Source organism: Mirounga angustirostris, unplaced genomic scaffold (genome assembly GCF_029215605.1).
Source record: "Mirounga angustirostris isolate CCGP_5_RB_7025 unplaced genomic scaffold, mMirAng1.0.hap1 SCAF_16, whole genome shotgun sequence".
NCBI lineage: Eukaryota > Metazoa > Chordata > Mammalia > Carnivora > Phocidae > Mirounga > Mirounga angustirostris.
In genome coordinates this window covers 59,245,971-59,261,605 of record NW_026991724.1, presented here as the reverse complement: position 1 = coordinate 59,261,605, position 15,635 = coordinate 59,245,971, and the positions used below count along the sequence as shown (strand labels likewise).

At 42.5% G+C, this 15,635-nt stretch overlaps 1 protein-coding gene across 6 annotated transcripts in view; it reads left to right on the top strand.

Moving 5' to 3' along the window:
* The window catches only part of LOC123856164 (zinc finger protein 814-like), a 53,051-nt gene that overhangs the window by 16,740 nt on the left and 20,676 nt on the right, over positions 1-15,635 (top strand). For 3 of the 6 annotated variants that reach the window (XM_064580194.1, XM_045892333.3, XM_064580195.1), the window contains one exon: positions 1,663-10,215. In XM_064580194.1, the coding sequence (XP_064436264.1) occupies positions 1,663-4,463 (2,801 nt within the window). In that variant the 3' untranslated portion in view covers positions 4,464-10,215. Of the gene's footprint in view, positions 1-1,662; positions 10,216-12,134; positions 12,495-15,635 lie in introns of those variants that run through there. The other 3 variants (XM_064580198.1, XM_064580196.1, XM_064580197.1) reach the window with 3 other exon arrangements.

The window sequence follows — 15,635 nt, the reverse complement described above, 5'->3', positions numbered from 1 at the left end:
TGATCTCTTTCTCCCACAGAAAATGTTTTGTCTCGTGCCTGAGACCTGGGCACTCAGGTGATAGCCATGGAGCAGTTGCGCGGCTGGGGTCCAGGGTGTATGCAGGGTTGGTGTGAGTGGCAGCTCTGCTTCTGGAATGGAGCAATAACTCCTTTTTTGGTGGAGGGGGCCGCTCAGTATATTCTTCTCTGGCAGGTCCCCCATGGTGATAGCTATTGGTTACCTTAGTGCAAAAGCTGCCGGGGTCTGCAAGCTGCCGGGGTTTTCTGCAGAGCAAGCATATGGGGTCCATGCCTGCAAACACTTGGACACGTCTGCTGGGTAATCTGTGATGTTCTGCCACTATAGCAGGACTTGTTGATGTTCTCTGCAGCAGAGGCTGCTGAGGTGCCCTCCAGAGTAGGGGAGTGGAGTGGCATCAGTCCTTTGGCTGACATAGCCCCACCCTTCTTATTTTCTGCCTATATCCAGCTGTCTTCACTAAGCCAGTGTCCCCATCAATCCTTCCTGTGTGGTTATTCTCCTTTTTGTGTGCTCCATTGTGTCACTGTAGTAGTTTGTTTGTTTTTTTTTAATGATTTTATTTATTTATTTGAGAGAGAGAGCACATATATACAAGCAGGGGAAGTGGCAGAAGGAGAGGGAGAAGCACACTCCCCACTGAGCAGGGAGCCTGATGTGGGGCTCAATCCCAGGACATTGGGATCGTGACCTGAGCCGAAGGCAGATGCTTAACTAACCCAGGTGCCCCTGTAGTATCTTAATTGACTCTTAAGCCTGCCAAAGACAAAGGCTGGTTTCTTCTTGTATTACGCTGACATCACCTTGCTGTCTTTTGTGCTGAATAGCCCGGGATAGTGCTGGCTATTCATTTGTCCTGTTTTTCCCTTAAGACTTGTATCGTCCATGTCCCATGTAGTTGCTCAGGGCTTACACGGAAGAATCCTTTGTGTATCAGAGGATGGGCAGGACTCCAGACATGACAGAGTGGACTCAGAGGGTCATGGTCCTGGTCAATGGATGGAGAGAGTGTTCAGATCACACCAGGTCCCCCATGGTGAACCTGTCTTTATTCACCCACACTTTCATGTTGTTTTCAGTGGCCACACTTCATTTCTACCTTCTCAGTTCCATTTTGACATTTCGCCAATTTGTCAGTTCTCTCATCATTTCTAGTACGATTTCCAGCACAGGGATAATCTCCACCTCTCTGGACTCCACATCTCACCCATTTCTCTCACTGTTGCTGTACTCCAGCATTGGCCATGAGATGTTCACACATCCCTAACTTGACACTGAACAGCAGCTAATCTGTTACAGTTGGGTTTTAATGGGCTTGCATGCATGCTTTTACCCAGCCTCACATCAGCAGTAGCAAAGGTCCTGCCAAAGACTCTTGGCAGAGAAATGAGTTGTAGTCCTTGCCTCTTTTTCTTGTCTCATATCCTGTCTTTGTATCCTTCCCCTGGTGAGGTCTCCACCATTCTGTGACCTTAGGGGTCAAATAATGCACAGTGGCTGTTCCTTCAACTGAATTCCAACTGCTGTGTCTGGAAAAGCATGTCATACACTCCTGCCTAGATGAGATGGATGCATATATGTGATGGGCTCACCCCCTCACTATAGTCAACACATATTTCACCAGCATTTCTTTGCGTTCAGGTTGTTGCTGTGGAGCAGAGGATACGGAGGCATCTTTTGAACAGAGCACTTCTATAGGTGTGTCACAGACCACGACGCCCAAGGCAGCTCAGTCTTCCTGTAAGACCCACCCCTGTGAGATGTGTGGTCCAGTCTTGAGAGACATTTTCCACTTGGCTGCGCACCAGGGAAAAGAAAACAGCCAGAAACTGATGAGGTGTGGGGCATGTGCGAAACGATTTTATTTCAACATAAACTCTCAGCAGCAGGAGCAGCACGTGGGAGAGAAACCGTTTAGATGCGCTGTGGACAAGGCCTCTTTTGTGAAGAGCTGCAGAATCCATGATTCAGGAAAGCCCTTTACCTGTGGAGAGGTTGAGAAGGACTTCCTGTCTGGCTTGGGGCCTCTGCAGCAAGAGGCCACACATACTGGGGAGAAGCCACACACGAACACCCAGTGCAGGGCAACTTTACAAAGCAGAAAAAGTCATTACACCTGGGGAGAATTCAAGAAAGCCTTTGGTCCCAAACACACGCTTGTTCAGGACCACTGTTTTGTGTGCAATGAATGTGGGAAAACATTCAGATACAAATCTTCATTTGCTATACACCAGAGATTCCATACTGGAAAAAGACATCATGAGTTTGGTGAATGCGGAAAATCCCTTAGGCAGAGCTCAGCCCTCAGTCAACATGGAAAGACTCACATTGGGTCCAGGCAATACAAGTGCAGCAAATGTGGGAAATCCTTAAGCCAAAAATCTGTCCTCATTCATCCCCAGAAATGGCACAATGGAGAAAACAGTTATGTGTGCAGTGAATGTGCAAAATCTTTTAGCCATAGCTCAGTGTTGATTCCATGTAGAGGTCAAACTGGAGAAAGGCCTTACAAGTGTAGTGACTGTGCAAAATCTTTTACCTCTATCTCTGCCCTCAGTTATCATCAGAGATCTCATACAGGAGAAAGGCCTTATGAATGCACTGAATGTGGGAAATCTTTTATCTCTAGGTCTGACCTCCGTTATCATCAGAGAGTTCATTCTGGAGAAAGGCCTTATGAGTGCAGTGAATGTGGGAAATCTTTCATCACTCGTACTGCTCTCCGTTATCATCACAGAGTTCACACTGGAGAAAGGCCTTACGAGTGCAGTGAATGTGGCAAATCCTTTACTCGAAGAAATAACCTCATTATACACCTAAGAGTTCACTCAGGTGAAAGACCTTATGAGTGTAGTGAATGTGGGAAATCTTTTACCTTTAGCTCCAGCCTGCGTTACCACCACAGAGTTCACACTGGAGAAAGGCCTTATGAGTGTAGTGAATGTGGGAAATCTTTTAACAATAGGTGGACACTCATTCGACACCGGAGAATTCACACAGGAGAAAAGCCTTATGTGTGCAGTAAATGTGGGAAATCTTTTACCTGTAGCTCCACTCTCCAGTATCATCATCGAGGTCACCTTGGAGAAAGACCTTATGAGTGTAGTGAATGTGGGAGATCTTTTACCACTAGTTCTGCTCTCCGTTATCACCAGAGAGTTCATACTGGAGAAAGGCCTTATGAGTGCAGTGAATGTGGGAAATCTTTTATTTCTAGGTCTGACCTCCATTATCATCATAGAGTTCATTCTGGAGAAAGGCCTTATGAGTGTAGTGAATGTGGGAAATCCTTTATCCGAAGAAACAACCTCATTTTACATCAGAGAGTTCACACAGGAGAAAGGCCTTACAAGTGTAGTGAATGTGGGAAATCTTTTAACAACAGGTGGACGCTCATTCAACACCAGAGAGTTCACACAGGAGAAAAACCGTATGTGTGCAGTGAATGTGGGAAATCTTTTACCTGTAGCTCCACACTCTGTTACCACCAAAGAGTTCATGAAGGTAAAAGGCCTTATGAATGCAATGAATGTGGGAAATCTTTTACCTCCAGTTCCACTCTTCGTTACCATCAGAGAGTTCATACAGGAGAAAGGCCTTACAAGTGCAGTGAATGTGGGAAATCTTTTACTTTTAGTGCCAGCCTTCGTTATCATCACAGAGTTCACAGTGGAGAAAGGCCTTATGAGTGCACTGAATGTGGGAAATCCTTTAAGGATAGATCACAATTCAATAAACACCGGAGAACTCACACGGGAGAAAGGCCTTACGAATGCAGTGAATGTGGGAAGACGTTTAGCCAAAAATCTTCCCTGTCAATACACCAGAGAATTCATAATAGCGAACGGTCTTATGAGTGTAGTGCTTGTGGGAAATCTTTTACATCTGTCTCTGGCCTTGGTTATCATCATAGAGTTCATAGGGGAGAAAAACCTTATCAGTGCAGTGAATGTGGGAAATCTTTCACCAATAGCTCAATACTGATTCGACACCAGAGAGTTCACACAGGAGAAAGACCTTATGTGTGCAGTGAATGTGGAAAATCTTTTACCAGTAGCGCTACCCTCTCTTATCATCAGAGAGTTCATGCAGGTAAAAGGCCTTATGAATGCAGTGAATGTGGGAAATCATTTACCTCCAGTTCCACCCTTCGTTATCATCAGAGAGTTCATGCAGGAGATAGGCCTTTCGGGTGTAGTGAATGTGGAAAATCTTTTATCTCTAGCTCCAAACTACGTTATCATCAGAGAGTTCACACTGGAGAAAGGCCTTATGAGTGCAGTGAATGTGGAAAATCCTTCAGGGATAGTTCCCAATTCAGTCAACACCGGAGAGGTCATACTGGAGAAAGGCCTTACGAGTGTAGTGAATGTGGGAAGTTTTTTACACGAAAATCTACCCTCTCTCAACATCAAAGAGTTCACACTAGAGAAAGGCCTTAGGTGTACAGGGAATGTGTAATTTTCTATTCACTGTTAACACTGGAGGGAACTCTGAGGAGCCATCTGAATTGAATCTCAGACATCTAAACATGCACAGTGGGATATCCCTTGGAAGTTTCAGTACTGTAGTAAGCTTGTGTAAATATGTTGCACTTTCTAAGCTGTCCAGGGCGCTTTCTAGATTTAGCTCACTGCTAGATTTTGTGACCAAAGCCTTTTCACAACTCTCCTGCCTGGCAGGTCCACAAACTACGCATCCGTCACCTCCACAATGTATTCAGTGAAGCTGACCTTTGTTCTCTCATGAATTAGAACAAATTAGTCGTAACCTGAGCCCTTAGGGTCAGTTTCCCCATCTCCTTAAGTACCTTGGGCATGGACCTGAATCATTGATGACCCAGGAAATAAGGGTTTGGCTGGTAGCTTACAGAGAATGACTACCTTTTTTAGGGACATGTTAGTCTCATGTGACACTTGTGATGAGTTTTTTCAGCTTCCAAGTCCGAAACGGTAAATGTCTGCCGCACATTGCTTTGGCTTATGTGATTATCAAGGCCTTACTCTTTAAGTCCTCTTTAATCTTAGATTTCTACTTACTCTATGTTTATATATGGATTTGGGCTCAACAAGCATCGCTGGGTGAACTTTTTAGGAGTCTCAAATTGTCTGTGCTTAAGGAGGATGGCAGAAAATAGCTTGCCAGTTTTGACCAAATTTGCATTGCTGCCCCACAACCTCTGAAAAACTGCAGGGCTTTCTGGTTTTCATTTGAGATCTGGATGCTTTGTGTTTTAGGAGTTTCAGTGATGACCCCAAGGAGGGGTCAGTTGGGAGATCCTCAGATGCTTCTAAAAGGAACAGGAATTTCTTCCCCTTACTCAAAGGAGACATCACAGGAGATGTCAGCACTGTTGAGGAGTTATCTTCTTCAGCTTTACAAACAGCTATGTGCCCTGATGTCCACAATCTATTGGGCTAGGGTCACTGGTTTTAAGACCATAGTGTGCAGGGGAAGCCATAATTGGTACAGAAACACTGGCTTAATAGGATGTGGAGGAGACTGCATCCAAGTAGATAGAATGTGCCTCTTCTAAAAATGGATCCAGACAAGTTTCTGTGACAGTGACTGTAGAATCAGTGTGTATACAAATCTCAGGACCTCTAGGCATATTTATCTTGTGTAGGTAGTCATTGTTGGAGAAAAAAATAAAAACTAAAATAATCAAAAGGTTCTGTGGTTTCCTCTCAGTGATGTTTGCCTCAAAACCACTACCACAGATGCGGGGAAAAAAGGTAAAGGGGGTTCTGTATTTCTGCGATATGGCCCTTGTAACCCAGGAAGCATTCCTGGTGACTTGTTTGGAAATATTCATTGTTCTCCACATTTGCTGCCACTGAGGTAATATCCCCGTAGGCATAAGAAAGAGAGATGGAGTCAGTGTGGGGTTGTCAAACCTATTTTCCAAAAAGTGGGACAAAGACATTCTATCTTGAGCCATTTTTAAAGCTTTATTGAGGTATGGTTTATATGTTCTAACTTGCATATATTTACAGTATAATTTGGCAAGTTTTGACATAGTTACAAACTTCTGAAACCATCATCATAGTCCTGATAATGACCTTATCTGTCACATTATGCTTACCTCATGTCCTTTTATAATCTCCCTTGCCCCTCCCACCCTTCAGGTAACCACTGATTTACTTTCTCTTACAATAGATGGATGAATACCTTTGAATTTTTTGAATTTATGTTTGGAATTATTTTGTTTTTCCTATGTGTCACAATTACTTTGAGATTCATCAGTGATACTATATGAGTAGTCAGGTTTTTTGTTTTTTGCTGAGTAGTATCTTTGGATATACCAGTTTATCCACTTATCTGTGTATGAGGATTTGGGTTTTTTCTAGACTTTGACTATTGAAGATAAAGCTAGTATAAATATTTGTGTTCTTTATGTGAATGTATTATGTTTCTTTGATCTGTCGGGAACTTACGAGTAAAATGTCTGGGTTACAGGACAGGTAATGTTTTACTTTTGATTATACCTTTTTCATCTTCCCAGCAGTGTATGAGAGTTCCATTTCCTCCATATTCTGAATACTTGGTTTGGCCATTTTAATTTTAGCCTTTTTAATAAGTGTTTAATGTTCTCTCATTTTGTTTTAATTGCATTTCTGTAAGGATTCACTATGGGCATTTTTTCAAATGCTAATTGCTATCTACAACTTTGGTAAAATGCCTGCACATATCTTTTTCTTATTCTTTGAGCTTCGGCTATTTTCCTTTAACAGGACAATGAAACAAGTGTGTGTGCGTGCGCATGCGTTATTCACAATGGATTGAACAGCTGTAGCCTTTTAAATTTTTTCTGCATTATTAATATGTTCTCCATCATCTTTTTAAATTTTTTTTTAAGATTTTATTTATTTATTAGAACAAGCAGTGGGGAGGGACAGAGGGAGAGAGAAAGAGAAGCAAACTCCCTGCTGAGCAGGAAGCCAGATGTGGGACTGGATCCCAGGAACCAGAGACCATGACCTGAGCCGAAGGCAGATGCTTAACCGACTGAGCCACCCCATGCCTCTATCACATTTTTTTTTTTAAGATTTTATTTATTTATTCATGAGAGACAGAGAGAGAGAGGCAGAGGGAGAAGCAGGCTCCCAAGGAGCAGGGAGCCCGATGCAGGACTTGATCCCAGGACCCTGAGATCATGACCTAAGCCGAAGGCAGACGCTTAACCATCTGAGCCACCCAGGCGCCCTATCACATTATTTTTTTAAAGATTTTATTTATTTGAGGGAGAGAGCAAGAACTAGTGGGGGGCAGGTGGGGCGCAGAGAGAGGGAGAAGCAGACTCCCGGCTGAGCAGGAGCCCAACTTGAGGCTCAATCCCAGGATCCTGGGATCATGACCTGAGCCAAAGGCAGTCACAACCAACTGAGCCACCCGGAGCCCCTCTCCATCACATTCTCCTTAAGTCCAGTCATTGAAGAATACAATAAAGCCTTGCCTAGTAGTGGTTACCTATTTTCCTGGTTTATCACCACTGGGGTTGGTGGGTTGGAGCAGATGTGGGACAAGGTTGCATCAGTATGGTCTGGGCTTTACTTTGAGCCCCAAAGCTTGGCTAGGGGGTGATGTAGAGGTCATTAATTAGACCCACAGGCACATGCCCCCATCCAGGGCCTCAGTTTCATCCTATGTACAATGGGTATTAGGAGCTGCCCTATCCCTGGTCCACTGGAAATTGTGAAGAGGTGTCCATTCCTGTATAGTTCTACCTGTGGGGAGCATCCTAGAGCCAGGCACCTATAGCTCTCCCTGTTACCACCACCAGACCACTGTGCCCCCAGGTGTGTCAGGAATTGAGCTTCTCAGGAGCCCCTGGTCCAAGTCAGTCTCCAAAACCCACCTGCAGGGAGGAGGGTCTGCACAGTACTGAGGTCTCTGTGGATTCCTGGGAATATCTGAACAACTCCCCAGAGCCCCTTGAACCTCAAGTTTGCTGAGTATGACAAAGAAGTGACGATGGTGTTTACCTTGGCCCCTGGGAGCATCAATAAAACTAACAAAACACTGATCACTTACTCATGACAGAATTCTATGGCATTTTGATCTTGTATATGTTTTTTATATCAAGTTTTTAATATAAATATTAACATAACTTTCCTTTTCACAGTTCTTACTGTGCTTAGCTCTCAGTTATTGGCATTTATATTGCATTAGTAATATCCTAAGTTTTGTTCATTCTATAGAGTGCCACATAAATCAATATATTTACTGTGAAATTTTGTCTAATCCATCTGTGTGTGACCTAGCTTATTTTCTCTTCTGAATCACTCTGTGAGACCAAGAGCATGCTCACCAATTGGTGAATTATCACAGAAATACTTGGATTCATTCATTCTTTTTTTTTTTTTTTTAACTGAGAGCGCACCCCAGTGGGGGGAGGAGGAGAGGGACAAGCAGGCATCCTGCTGAGCAGAGAGCCCCATGCAGGGCTTGATTCCAAGTCCCTGAGATGATGACCTGAGCTGAAGTCAGATGCTTAACTAACTGAGCCACCCAGGTGCCCTGATTCATTTTCATATGTACTGAGAGAGCTCTTCTTATGGATCTCTGCTTGCCCTGCCAGATTAATTCTCTTCAGACCCTCTTTAGACATATTTGATTTGTGATGCTTAAATGCAAAATGATCAACACCATTAAGGTATGTTATGCCATACACCAGAGATTCTTTTCACATAGCTATGTTTTGGTTCATTAAGAGTCATTTTTTTTTCTTTCCTAAAAATTCAATGCAAGTTTTACTTACTTAAAACCTAAACTGTTTAACATGATGTATACAACAGATGACCACTTGGAAAAACAAGCATTCTTATTTTAATGAATTTTGTTAAGAGTGCACTGGAAAGCTTCCAAATACATTTTTAAAACATTCAGTGAAATGTGGCTGATATAAAGTAGAAATGATAAAGTAATAAATATATAACTATGTTTTCTACAATTAGAATGTTTTTTAAACATTTAAAAATTTCAGTCCACTTTAGTTTTGAATGTGTTGAAGGTAAATTTTGAAATCAAAATGAAATTTTCACAAATTAATATATTGTATAGTTGTGTGTATCTCCATATACTGAGTAGTTTTCACAAAAATTGCCTGTTTTAAAACTTCCTAATATGGCTTGTATGGATACTGAAAATATAGTTCTTTTTACATTATATGTCATTTCTGTGATTAAATTTTTTAGTTTTGTATTCTGCATATATTTTTATTTTTAAAAAGTGAAAAGCATATTTTGTGGTTTTAAATTGGGGTCTTGTTTTGTAATGACTCGCACATTTCAAGTGCAGGTTTGTTAAAAAAGAATTTTTTTTTTTCTTAAATAATCTTAGGCTTTTTGTTTCCATGTTCAGCTTGATGCAGTTAATTTTCTATTTGACCTGAGATAAAAATTGAGATTTTCTTTTTCTTTCTCATTTGCAATCCATCTTAATATTTTATTCCGTTATCTATTTTCTCTACACGTTGATAATCAAATTTAATACATACATGTTTATAAAAGTTTACCAATATATAGATGTCAGGGATGTTCCCAGGCTGTCTCCTGTGTACCACTAACCCATTCTGGTTTCCTTTCCAGAATAAGTTGTTAGATATAAATGTAAGATTTCTCAATAAACTTACATTTATTACCCTTTAGAATACATTTCTTTTTAAAAAATTTTTTAATTGAGGTATAGCTGACATGTAATATATTTCAGATGTATAACATATGATTTGACACATACATCATGAAATGCTCACCGTATGTGTAGTTACCATCTGTCACCATACAAAGTCATTACAATATTGACTATATTCCCTATGCTGTACTCTTCATCTCTGTGACTTCCTTATTTTATAATGGGAAGTTTGTACTAATTAATACCTTTCACTTATTTTGCCTATCCCCCTAGCCCTTCCTCCCTGGCAACGACTAGTTTTCTATGAGTCAATTTCTCTCCTTGGTGGTGGTTTTTTTTTTTTTTTAGATTCCACATGTAAGTGAAATCATACGGTATCTTTCTCCATTGGAATGGCAAGATTTTTTTTTTTTTAATGGCTGAGTAATAGTCCATTGTGTGTGTGTATATATATATATATATCGCATCTTTATCCATTCATCTATCGATGGACACTTTGGTTCAATATCTTGTCTACTGTAAATAATGCAATAAATAAAGGGGTACACTTATCTTTTTGAATTAGTGTTTTGTTTTCTTCAGGTAGATATCCACAGGTGGAGCTATTGGGCTGTATCATTCTATTTTTTAGGGTTTTTTTTTTTTAAGATTTTATTTATTTATTTGACAGAGAGGGAACACAAGCAGGGTGAGTGGGAGAGGGAGAAGCAGGCTTCCCGCTGAGCAGGGGCCCAATGCGGGGCTGGACCCCAGGACCCTGGGATCATGACCTGAGCCGAAGACAGATGCTTAATGACTGAGCCACCCAGGTGCCCCTATTTTTAGGATTTTTTTAGGAACTTCAATATTGCTTTCCAGAATAGCTGCACCAATTTACGTTCCCACTAACAGGGCATGAGTGTTCCCTTTTCTCCATATCCTTGCCAACGCTTATTTATTGTCTTTTTTTTTTTTAATATTTTATTTATTCATTTGAGACACAGAGATACAGAGAGAGAGAGAAAGCATGAGCAGGGAGAGAGGCAGAGGGAGAGGGAGAAGCAGGCTCCTCGCTGAGCCAGGAACCCGATGTGGGGCTTGATCCCAGGACCCTGGGATCATGACCTTGAGACGAAGGCAGACGCTTAACCATCTGAGCCACCCAGGCGCCCCTATTTATTGTCTTTTTGATACTAGCCACTCTGACTGGTGATACCTTGTTGTGGTTTTGATTTGCATTTCCTTGATAATCAGTCATATTGAGCATTCTTTCATGGGTCTTTTGGCAATCTATATGTCCTCTTTGGAAAAATGTCCATTCAGGTCTTCTGCCAATTTTTTTTTTTTTTTAAGATTTTTATTTATTTATTTGACAGAGAGAGAGACAGCGAGAGAGGGAACACAAGCAGGGGGAGTGGGAGAGGGAGAAGCAGGCTCCCCGCAAAGCAGGGAGCCCGATGCGGGACTCGATCCCAGGACCCCGGGATCATGACCCGAGCCGAAGGCAGTCGCTTAACCAACTGAGCCACCCAGGCGCCCAGGTCTTCTGCCAATTTTTAACTGGAGTTTTTAGGGATTTTTGGTGTTGAGGTATGGGAGTTCTTTATATATTTTGGGTATTAGTCCCTAATTGGATACATCATTAGGAAATATCTTTGCCTTTTTGTTTTGTTGATGGCTTGCTTTGCCATGCAAAAGCTTTTAGTTTGATTTAGTCCCATTTGTTTAGTTTTGCTTTTGTTTCCCTTGTCTGAGGAGACAGATTCAGAAGACTATTGCTAAGGTTGATATCCATGCCATTACTGCCTGTTTTCCTTTTAGTTTCATGGTTTCAGGTCTTATATTTAGGTCTTTAATCCATTTTCAGTTTGTTTTTTTCTTAATGGTGTAAGAAAGTGGTTCAGTTTCATTTTTTTGCCATGTAGCTGTCCAGTTCTCCCAATACCATTGATTGGAGAGACTGTCTTTTCCCCACGGCCTCCTTTGTCATAGATTAAATGATAAGTGTGTGTTTATTTTTGGGCTCTCAATTTGAATTAATAACCTCAGGAATATTAGCATTTTTGTGTGAAATACACAAATTGTCTTTTTGTAGTAGTTGTATTTATAATATCTAACCTTTCTATGTAAAAAATGGCTTGCATCTATATTTATTTGGGTCTGCTTTTCACAATTCCTGATGTTTTTGGATTTCTTTCAATTCTTGTCATATTTCTTAGTATTAATTTGTGTTTCAAATTTTTATTTCATTAAGATATTTTCTCTAAATGTTTAAATAGAAAGCTTCGTACAGGATTACCATGAATTTTTTTTACTTTTATTGCATTTCCATAATTACCTTGTTTAATATTTCATATGATTTTAAAAGGATTCTCAGCTACAGAAATGTCAACTTTGAGTACTTCATTTGTTCTAAGTATAATTCATAAATATGTCCCAAGTCTTAGAGCATTGAATATTCCAGACATATATCATCTATCCTCTGATCCGTTATCTCTTAGGACTTCCAGAATAGACACACAGCTTCTCCGGTAGCCATTCCAGTCGTAACTTCTGCACACCTGCTTTTTGTTCCCACATAAAAGACAGCCTGGTGGTTTCCTAAGAGTTTTACCAGAGCTTTTACACATCTCGGAACCAGTTCCTGATAGAACCCTCCACACCTGTTTACACTGGTTGCAAGAAATGGTAACATATAAAACCTGACACGGACCTCACACCCTGGGCTTTGGGTTTCTCCATGATCTCCAAACTCAGGGACTGAAGAAATGGAATTTAGACTAATAGGAAACCACAACCCTGAGAACATGTCAGCGGGGTTATTTATGGATCAGTGTTCTCTCAGCAGTTTGGGAAGGCTGGACTTGTATCTTCCTGTTCACGATCTTCCCACGGCTCCCAGGGCCCTCGGGAAAGAGGAACCACACCTCGGCCCGCCGGTGCAGGCGTGACCCCCCTCACGCTCTCTGTCCCCCGAGGGCAGAATCCTCCCGCCCCAGCCCCCCTCCAGCCTCGGCCCCGGCCGCCCTCGGCCCGGAGCCCGCTCCGGCACGGGGCCCCCGCCCGCCGCCGCCTGCCTGTCCCGGACGCCGGGGCCTGGGCCGCGGGGGTCTGGGTGGGGGGACGACGCTTACCTGAGCCGGGTCCCTGTGCGCGGCCGCCGTCGTCGAACTCTGTGGGCGGAGCGGACACCCAGGCCGGCGGTCCCCGTCCCGGCCCCGGCGCGGGGAAGCCTGGAAGGCGTCGCCGAGCCGCGGACCCGCCTCTTTGCCGTGGCGACAACGACTTCTGCGCCCTGACAGTTCCGTCACTTCGGTATCGCCCCCGCACGCCCCAGAGCTGCAAGAAGAACGCCACAAGGACGAGGCCGGAAGTCCCGCCCCTCAGCGATAAATCACCACGGAAACGCTTCCATTGGGTCAACTGCGCGCCGGATCTGGGTAATGTAGTTGGCGGCCCGCTCGAGGCCAGTGGAAGGGTTTTCTCCATCCTGACCAATCAGAGCATGGCTAGGCGCCTCCCGAAAGAATGCTGAAAACCTAGAGGGAGGGAGGGGATTTGCTTCTTGTGAACTGCTGCCAAGAGGCCTAATTTTGAGAATACATGGCAGGGAGATTATTATAAACAGGATAATTCCTGATGTTTGGAGTGCATTTTGGAGCCATGGTCCCTAAGGCCCAATCCAATAAGTCAAAGAAATGCCTTGTGGAAGGAATCACCTCTTATGCCACCAGCTGGCTTGTTCTGTGATCTTATGTAATTTGAGTTTCAATTTATGCAGGTGTTAATCCAGGTACAGTAGGTGGTGTTGGTCACAGCTAAAAGATATTCAAGAGCTCTTCTATTATAAAGAACAACTTTGGGTACGCCTGGGTGGCTCAGTCAGTTAAGCGTCTGACTCTTGATTTCAGCTCAGGTCATGATCTCAGGGTTGTGAGATCAAGCTCCCTGTGCGCTCTGTCTAAATAAGTAAATAAAAATCTTTAAAAGCAACAACAACAACTTTGGCCAGAGTCTAAAGATCTTTTTTGGAAGCAATTGTCTTAGCGATAAATTATGTAATATCTTCCAAAGTTAAGGATGGGTTTCTGATCATAATCACCTTTACATTTACTCCTATAAGCAGGAAACTATGGCCTTGCCAAAGGAAGCAAATCCTGAGCCATGAATGCCTCTGGGGTAGGTATGTCTGGACAATATAAATTCAGGGGAGTTATCAATAAGATGTCTTAGTTTGCTTGTGAAAAGTTAGGGACACCATTAGATAACTTAAGAGGCATTGCCCAGTTGTGTGCTAGCTATGTAGGCATTCACAGGCCCGAGGAGAATGATAACAACCACAGGGAAAGATAGACCCTGTCAGAGCCCAAACTTCTTATTCAAGTGTTACTGTTCATGGATTCATTTGTAGACATTGCTGGTTCTACCCATTCAAGCCAGGAATAATTTAGGTTTTTAGCGCATATGGGAAGAAAATCTCCTAGCCTAAAAGGACCTTGCAAAGGTGTTCTAAATACCTTGCAAAGATGTTTACTGCTGGTGAGATCTCTTAGTGAGTAGGGGCAGATCTGAACCCCCATGGGAAGGTGATGGTGCACACGTACTAAGATTTACGTTAAGTATTTACTAAGATTTACATTAATTTACTAACTTGGTATATATGATTATAATTGAAGAAGGGTAAATACAAGGCACAAGTTGTTCTGGTCATAAAAGTGAAACTTGGTAAGAGACTTCTTCAGGGGCGGTGGCGGTGGGGGTGGGGGTATTGATTGTAGTTAGTTGTAGTTAGTTATTCCCCATTTACATGGGGAATAGAAGAGTAGTTGGTCACAAGGAGTACCAGGGAGTCTCTAGCGTCATGGGAAGATTGGGATCTTTGATGATGAATCCAGCAGTCTTAAAGGTTACCCCCTTAGCAATGGCCTGGGAGATACCGAAAGTGTTATCTTTCCAGGTCAATGCCACAGTAAAGGAAAGAAAATGAAAAAAGGATTTCATGCTTAAAATCTGAAGTCTTGGTCTGGCATTTTGGGTGGAAGCAGTCTACCTCAATGTCAGCTGCTTCTCTTATTTGTTGGTTTTATTTGAAGGTCTCCAGCATCAATACAGGACCAGAAGTCAACTGGTGACTTTAGCTGTGAGATGTGTATTTAAAACTCAGTGCCCTCTAGTTTTCCATTAGTATCAGTGGTCAGGAACACTTGAGAAGGTCCTCTGCAGTGGGGCTCAAGAGCTGTTTTTCTCTTGTGATGTTTCCAAAATACCCAGTCACCAGGCTCCAGACTATGATTAACAGGATCATTTGAATTGGGAACAGGGAAAGCTGCTAACCTGATGATAGGCTTTAACATAAGACATTAAAGACTTACAATCACTGGCTATATTAGTATGGGATAACAAGGGATCAGCAGAAAGTGGGATCAGCCAAGAGACATTGGTTTACTGGTGACTATCTCATAAGGAGTGAGTTTATGTTTTCTGGAGGGGATACTGCAAATAGTCGGCAGAGTCAGAGGCAATTCCGTAGGCCAAGGGAGTACAGTAGTTTCAGCAAGCTTAGAGATTTTAAGTTTTAGGATCCCATTAGTTCTCTCAACCTTGACTGATGATTGAGAGTGATAGGGACAGTGATAATTCCAAGAAGTTTGCGAGCTATTCATTAAGGCTTGTATGATTTGCCCAGTGAAGTGGGTGTCTTGATCACTGGAAATTAGGGAAGTTATATCCCATGTGGGAAACATATTTTCTAACAGTTTCTTTTTTTTTTTTTTTTTTAAGATTTATTTATTTATTTGACAGAGAGAGAGGGAACACAAGCCAGGGGAGTGGGAGACGGAGAAGCAGGCTTCCCGCAGAGCATGGAGCCCGATGCGGGGCTCAATCCCAGGACCCTGGGATCAAGACCTGAGCCGAAGACAGACGCTTAAAGACTGAGCCACCCAGGTGCCTTGGCTGAGCTGCCTTAAGCAATTTTATTTTATTTTTTAAAGCTTTTTTTA